At 43.1% G+C, this 8,141-nt stretch overlaps 1 protein-coding gene across 1 annotated transcript in view; it reads left to right on the top strand.

Moving 5' to 3' along the window:
- The first annotated feature begins 5,015 nt into the window (after positions 1 to 5,015).
- The window catches only part of PIK3AP1 (phosphoinositide-3-kinase adaptor protein 1), a 110,187-nt gene continuing 107,061 nt past the window's right edge, over positions 5,016 to 8,141 (top strand). The window contains exons 1-2 of the mRNA XM_052661224.1: positions 5,016 to 5,022; positions 6,061 to 6,477. Of these exons, the coding sequence (XP_052517184.1) occupies positions 5,016 to 5,022; positions 6,061 to 6,477 (424 nt within the window). The remainder of the gene's footprint in view (positions 5,023 to 6,060; positions 6,478 to 8,141) is intronic.

The raw sequence follows: 8,141 nt of genomic DNA, 5'->3' as shown, positions 1-8,141 counted from the left end.
GTACTAACCACTTCCTTCTCAAGTACTGGCATACCTCATTTTATTGCACGTGGCTTTATTGCGCTTTGCAGATACTGAGTTTTATTTTTTACAAATTGAAGGTTTGTGGCAACCCTGTATCAATCAATAGTATTGGCGTTATTTTTTTTCCAACAGCATTTGCTCACTTCCTGTCTTTCTGTCACATTTTGGCAATTCTTACAATATTTCAAGCTTTTCCATTATTCATATATTTGTTATGATGATTTGTGATCAGTGACCTTTGATTTTACTATTGCAAAACATGGTTAAGGCTCAGATGGTAGCATTTTTTAGCAATAAAGCATTTTTAATTAAGGTATGTACATTTTTTTTTTTAGACTTGATGCTTTCACACAGTTAACAGAATACACATTATACTACAAGTTTTATATGCACTGGGAAACCCTCAAATTTGGGAGACTTGATTTTGCAGTATTCACCTTATTATGGTGGTCTAGAACCAAACCTTCCATGGGGTCGCGAAGAGTCGGACACGACTGAGTGACTTCACTTTCACTTTTCACTTTCATGCACTGGAGAAGGAAATGGCAACCCATTCCAGTGTTCTTGCCTGGAGAATCCCAGGGATGGAGGAGCCTGGTGGGCTGCCGTCTATGGGGTCGCACAGAGTCAGACATGACTGAGGTGAGTTAGGAGCAGCAGCCAAAGAACCAAACCTGCCATAACTCTGAAGGATGCCTATACTTTCACTCAAAGGGGGTGAGTGAAATTTAGCACCAAACTTCAGGAATGAGACATTTTAAGTAGATTTCCATTTAGAAGAGTCTAACTCTGGGCAAGACTAATTTTCTTCAAGAAAATTAGAGATACCAAGGGAACATTGCATGCAAAGATGGGCTCGATAAAGGACAGAAATGGTATGGACCTAACAGAAGCAGAAGATATTAAGAAGAGGTGGCAAGAATACACAGAAGAACTGTACAAAAAAGATCTTCACGACCCAGATAATCACGATGGTGTGATCACTCACATAGAGCCAGACATCCTGGAATGTGAAGTCAAGTGGGCCTTAGAAAGCATCACTACAAGCAAAGCTAGTGGAGGTGATGGAATTCCAGTGGAGCTATTTCAAATCCTGAAAGATGATGCTGTGAAAGTGCTGCACTCAATATGCCAGCACATTTGGAAAACTCAGCAGTGGCCACAGGACTGGAAAAGGTCAGTTTTCATTCCAATCCCAAAGAAAGGCAATGCCAAAGAGTGCTCAGACTACCACACAATTGCACCCATCTCACACGCTAGTAAAGTGATGCTCAAAATTCTCCAAGCCAGGCTTCAGCAATACGTGAACCATGAGCTTCCAGATGTTCAAGCTGGTTTTAGAAAAGGCAGAGAAGCCAGAGATCAAATTGCTAACATCTGCTGGATCATGAAAAAAGGAAGAGAGTTCCAGAAAAACATCTATTTCTGCTTTATTGACTATGCCAAAGCCTTTGACTGTGTGGATCACAAGAAACCGTGGAAAATTCTTCAAGAGATGGGAATACCAGACCACCTGACCTGCCTCTTAAGAAACCTATATGCAGGTCAGGAAGCAACAGTTAGAGCTGGACATGGAACAACAGACTGGTTCCAAATAGGCAAAGGAGTACATCAAGGCTGTATTTTGTGACCCTGCTTATTTAACTTCTATGCAGAGTACATCATGAGAAACGCTGGGCTGGAAGAAGCACAAGCTGGAATCAAGATTGCCAGAAGAGATATCAATAACCTCAGATATGCAGATGACACCACCCTTATGGCAGAAAGTGAAGAGGAACTAAAGAGCCTCTTGATGAAAGTGAAAGAGGAGGGTGAAAAAGTTGGCTTAGAGCTCAGCATTCAGAAAATGAAGATCATGGCATCTGGTCCCATCACTTCATGGCAAATAGATGGGGAAACAGTGAAAACAGTGTCAGACTTTATTTTTTGGGGCTCCAAAATCACTGCAGATGGTGATTGCAGCCATGAAATTAAAAGACACTTACTCCTTGGAAGGAAAGTTATGACCAACCTAGATAGCACATTGAAAAGCAGAGACATTACTTTGCCAACTAAGGTCCATCTAGTCAAGGCTATGGTTTTTCCAGTGGTCATGTATGGATGTGAGAGTTGGACTGTGAAGAAGGCTGAGTGCCGAAGAATTGATGCTTTTGAACTGTGGTGTTGGAGAAGACTCCTGAGAGTCCCTTGGACTGCAAGGAGATCCAACCAGTCCATTCTAAAGGAGATCAGTCCTGGGTGTTCTTTGGAAGGACTGATGCTAAAGCTGAAACTCCAATACTTTGGCCACATCATGTGAAGGGTTGACTCATTGGAAAGACTGATACTGAGAGGGATTAGGGGCAGGAGAAGGGGATGACAGAGGATGAGATGGCTGGATGGCATCACCAACTTGATGGACATGAGTTTGGGTGAACTCTGAGAGTTGGTGATGGACAGGGAGGCCTGGCCATGCTGCGATTCATGGTGTTGCCAAGAGTCAGACATGACTGAGTGACTGAACTGAACTCCTTAAGTGCTTTTTGTTTAAATTCTATTTTTAAACTTTTATTTTTGAAGTTTTAGATTTAAAGAAAAATTGGGATGATAGTACAGAGAATTCTCATATGTTGCACACCTGGTTTCCCCTATTATTAACATTTAAAGTTTTCTTGATGGCTAGAAGTCTTTAATAAGTAGGAGGTATTGTGATGTGCTGTTAACAGAGGAGCAGGAAGTGGTGAGGCAGGATCCAGGGTGAACCGAGTACTCCCTCCTCCATGGCCCCAGAACTTGTCTTAAAAATGTTGTTTTGCTTTTGAGTCACTGAATTGATGCTTCTGAACTGTGGTGCTGGAAAAGATTCTTGAGAGTCCCTTGGACAGCAAGGAAATCAAACCAGTCAATCCTAAAGGAAATCAACCCTGAATATTCTTTGGAAGGACGGATGCTGAAGCTGAAGCTCCAATGCTTTGGCCACCTGATGCAAAGAGCCAACTCATTGGAAAAGACCCAGATGCTGGGAAAGATTGAGGCCAGGAAGAGACGGGGACAACAGAGGATGAGATGGTTGGATGTCATCACCGACTCAATGGACATGAGTTTGGAGCAAGCTCCAGGAGATAGTGAAGGCAGGGAAGCCTGGCATGCTGTAATCCACATGGTCACAAAGAGTCAGACATGACTTAGCAACTGAGCAGACTCCTTAGAAAAGTGGTATAAATCACTCATATCTACATAGTCAGGCAATGTACCATTGCTGCTTTCCTGCTAAGACAGTCAATGATCTGAGACCCAAGTTTCCTTCTTAAGGGTATTTCCTTCGTACCCTTTAAAGGTGCTCTCAGAAATCACTTTCTTCCTTCTTCCTCACTCTTTAGCCATCACTTGTCAACCCTGTTGAAAACATTACCCATGGTTTCTCCATCACTAATGTATGGGACCATAGCCAGCCTCTTCTGAGACCTTACTCTCCTTTCAGTTCTTTTGTATAAACTATTGACATGATATTTGCTAGTATATTTGTCTCTGTGTGTATGTGGAGGCAGGGTATGTGACTACAGCTTCTTACTTTTATACTTTTAAATAAATCTTGAGCCCAGCATCACTAACTTTGCATCCTTAATATTGTAATGAAATGTAGTCTTGCATGCTGCCTACTGGATGGGCCATATTCATGCCCATTCATATGCAATTATCCTTTACATTTAGAAGAACATTTGCTTCTTAGTATAAAACAGCCACGTAGGGAGGAGGAGCATAAAGAAGACAGATATATTTGGGTGTTAACTCTGCTTTTTCTCAGTATGAGCTCCATAGTTATGTAGCTTTGCCAATTTTACTCCTTTTGTAGTGCAGAAATTATTTTTCCATCGAGGTTCCAAAGAAATATTCTACACAGAAGAAAAAAGATTCAATTGGCAAAGATTTCATTTTATGGAAGGCTGCACCATTGATACATTTAAATTTTGTCCTTGATCTGCTTAACTCTGGGACCAGAGTAAGCATTCCTAAAAGGGACTGTTTTATTCAAAACTGAGGAAACAGACCATGTTCAGAATTGAGTTTGCTACAGAGCTACAGATGTTCATGGTGTCTTCAGAATTGCTGACTTTTATTCCAGTCTCAAATTGCCTTCTTTTAAAATTTGCGCACCTTCCCTTCAAAAGGACTCACAGGCTGATGCATTTGTTCCTACTGGAAGCCTATTGGGTTTTATATTAGTACTGAATGAGGGGCTCCAAAAAGAAACATCACATTTTTGTTTTATTTACTGTTTTAAGAGATTTGGTACTATCATCCTGGGGGGATATCAGAACTGTGTTGGGTTTACATTTTATATGTCATTATTTTTATTTTGAATATAGGTATGGATGGGACCAGGAACGGGACTTCCTTCCATGATGTTTTCAGAACTGAGGAGCTTAGGTCTTGCCCCAGTCCTGCCTCTGACATTCAGATAAATGTGGCCCAAGGATGGCATTTAATTGTGCTAATCCACAACTTAGATGAATCCTGTTTTACAAAATTCCCAGCTTCCATCTCTGAGTGGAAGGAAGGCTCCCTATTGCCTTGTAGATTCATAGATACTTCTTGGCTCACCCCTTCCAAATCCCTTAGAATAGTTCATCAAATTAATGGGAGATGAGGACTCACAAGTGTTATGTTAAGAGCCAAGCTTCTTTGAACTTCCATAATGGAAAACAAGAGTTATTGCTCATCAGATTCTTGACAGAATTCCTGATGGGAGGTGGCAGGTGAAGTTGGCAAGAGGACGGGATAGGAAACCAGGGGGCAACCCGAGTTTCAGTCCAGACTCTGAATGAATTTGCTGAATGTAAATTTAAATAAATTCCTTTATCTTCTCAGATGAAGTATATCTTTTATCTGTAAATGAGGAGTTTGGGATCACTTTGTGATCCCCCAAAGATTCAACACTTCTCTGAGGCTTTGGACTCTGTTTCTGGCATTTGCGCTTTATTACAAGAAGAAGAAAGCCTGTGTGACCGACCATGTATGGTGAGGGGCACCTTATAAAAGGCACTGTATAGGTCAATGTGTTAGTTCAACCATAGTTACCTTTGAAATGAATGCATTGTTTACATTACTGTGAGGATAATGACACTGGCTACCAATCACTGAGGGTTTACTACAGGCCAACCGCTATGCTCAGCAATTTATATAACATATTTAATTTAATTCTCACAAAACACTGATAAATATTGCCTTTATATTTCCATTTACAGATAAGCAAATGAGGTTTAGAAAATGTAAGCAACTTGCCCAGGGTTTCGCGGCTGCTACTTCAGAGAGCCAAGATGCTAAGTCTGGCTGCCTGAGTCCTGATCTGTGCTTGTAACCACTGTGTTCTGGGGTCAAACTGAAAGTGAAAGTGTTAGGCGCTCAGTCATATCTGACTTTTTGTGACCCCATGGACTGTAGCCCACCAGGCTCCTCTGTCTATGGAATTCTCCAGGCAAGAATACTGGAATGGATAGCCATTTCTTTCTCCAGGGGATCTTCCCAACCCAGGAATCAAACCTTTACCATCTGAGCCACCAGGGATCAAACTGCCTCGGTTCAAATTCTAACTCTGCCACTGGGGCTCTTGGGTAAATTACTCATTCTGCCATACCTCAATTTTCTCATCTTTAGAACCTGGCTAGTAGTGGTACCTTGGAAGGTTGCTGTGATGATCTAATGAATTTTCTAGGCAACAAGCTTGGACAAGCTGGAATGTAGTAAGCTCTAAGTAAGTGCTTGCAGTTTCTTTCATCATTGTCATCCTATACTACATCAGCCATTGGCAGGAGAGGATACCAGCAGAAGCAATAGCAAGATCTGAAACAGCGTGGGGTGTTTGGACAATGGCAGGGAGTCTGGAATGGTAGGAACACAGGCTGTGAGTGGGAAAGAAGTTGGGCAGGTATGCTAGGGGTGGAGCGTGAGAGATTATGGGTGCCAGGCCCCTCGTCTGGATGGTGACTCTCGCAGGTCATGGGAAGCCCTAGTGGGAGCAGGCATGTTAACGTGCTTCCGTGTCTCCTTCTTGCTCAGGGATGCTGGGAGGATGCGACATCCTCATCGTTTACAGCCGAGATGCTGAGGAGTGGTGCCAGTACCTTCAGGACCTTTTCCTTTCCAGTCGGCAGGTCCGCAGCCAGAAGACACTGACTTACAGGCTGAGCCCCAAGACGTCCTTCTCCGCCGAGGACCTGAGCTTCTTTCTCCGCGTGCGCTGCATTGTGGTGCTGCTCTCTGCCGAGCTGGTGCAGTGCTTCTGCCAGCCGAGCTTGCTGCCCCTGCTGCAGAGAGCCTTTCATCCTCCACACCGCGTAGTGCGGCTGCTCTGCGGGGTACAGGACAGCGAGGAGTTCCTGGACTTCTTTCCAGACTGGGCCCACTGGCAGGAGCTCACCTGTGACGATGAGCCTGAGACTTACGTAGCAGCTGTGAAGAAGGCCATTTCTGAAGGTAAGGGTCTCTTCTGGAGTACAGATATGCACACCCTGGATAAAACGACCCATCCAGGCCCCAGGCATTTCAGGCGAGACATTGTGGTGTTAATGGTCATCATTCCTATTACAGACTGAATCCAGACCTCACTATGCAAAGAGCCCCAGTCGTATTTACTGGTTTAGAGCAGCCTATATCTGGGATGGGATTGTCCCATCCCAGAATAGGGTAGGTTAGGTCTCCTGGATAGGGTAGGATAGGGTAGGTCTCTTGGACCACAGGAAAGAAAGATGGCACTTTTCCTTGGGTTCTGTGCTATGATAAGCCCTCTTTTTAGAATTGTCTACACCTAAGAAGACTTTGGACAGAGACTCCAGCTTAGAGGGCAATGGGGGTGGGAGTTTGAGACTTAGTTTGGTGGGGAAATGAGGACTATGACTTCCAACCTTCCTGTTGCAAGCCACTTCCATTTTTTATCATCAGGTGACCTTAAGATTTTGGTTGAAAAGGTGACACTTTTGGGTAACGTGATTATAGAGAAACACCTCCCTTCTCTGTTTTCCACCAGTCTAGTTTCTGTCCTTTGCCTGTTTCTCCTTTTAAAATGGGAGAATTCCGAGCCTCTCTGCCGGGACTAATGACTTCAGTGGCCCCAGGAAGTGTGACAAATGCTCCGATTAGCAGTACCGGAAGATGTGCTCTGGGATGGATGCATGTCACAGCTTTTCTTCCTCTTTTTGATTTCTATTTTTGCTTCACCGTGGGCTATGAGCAAGCTATGTGTTTATCTTCTATTCTCTTGCCATTTGCTCTCTTATACACCTGATGCCAGCAGAGAAACCTGGAAAATAATGGAGCGATGTAACTATGCTCAATTATCCCTGGTGTGCCTTGGGCATTAAAATTTTACTCATCCACCCCATGTCGTTTGATTTGTGAATCAAGAATTCACAAATTCTTAGTGACCTTAAAAAGCTAGTAGAGTTCCTAGATGCTTTTATCCCAGGAATGTCCTGCTCCAAACCAATAAATATGACCAGGTGACCTAACAGTAGGATCCCAGGCCATTCTGTAATATAAATGACAAATGTGAGTGTAGAAGATGTCTCACTTGAAACTCCTGGGACCAGGATTTTTTCAGAGTTTGCTTATCTTTACTTCAGAAGGACACAAGGATAGGAAAAAATGCATAATTCATACTTGCACGAGTGTACTTCATTGGTTTGAGGGGTCTGCTGAAACTTACAGAGAAGTGAGATGCAACTGGTTGTTGCAGAGGATGAGCTTCTGTCACTGCTTAGCGTGAGCTTATGATCTGGGGGGCAGGCTTCTGTGACCCACCTGTCCGTCATTCTGCACACCATGGCTGTGATGTCACTGTACTGGCCTCATGGTGTGTGCACTAACAGACTCTTCTTTCAAATACTATTGTTTTTAAAAATAGATGGTAAAAGGGATTCTCTGACTATTGCTTTTCTGTGTCTGATGTTCAGATGCCTAGATAAATTGATCGCTTATAATATTTTACTTTTCACTAATGACTCTCGCTCAGTGTGCTATCAGCCCTTAGCTTCAAGTGTTTCAGGAGGAATGACATGTTTCACAGTGGTGCTTCTGTTCTGAAAGCAAATAACCTCTCATCAGAAAGAGATATTTTAAATGTGAGATTAAAACCAGCTGCT

The sequence above is a fragment of the Budorcas taxicolor genome, chromosome 23, assembly GCF_023091745.1.
Source record: "Budorcas taxicolor isolate Tak-1 chromosome 23, Takin1.1, whole genome shotgun sequence".
In the NCBI taxonomy this organism is placed as follows: Eukaryota; Metazoa; Chordata; class Mammalia; order Artiodactyla; family Bovidae; genus Budorcas; species Budorcas taxicolor.
This window is presented reverse-complemented; position numbering and strand designations above follow the sequence as displayed.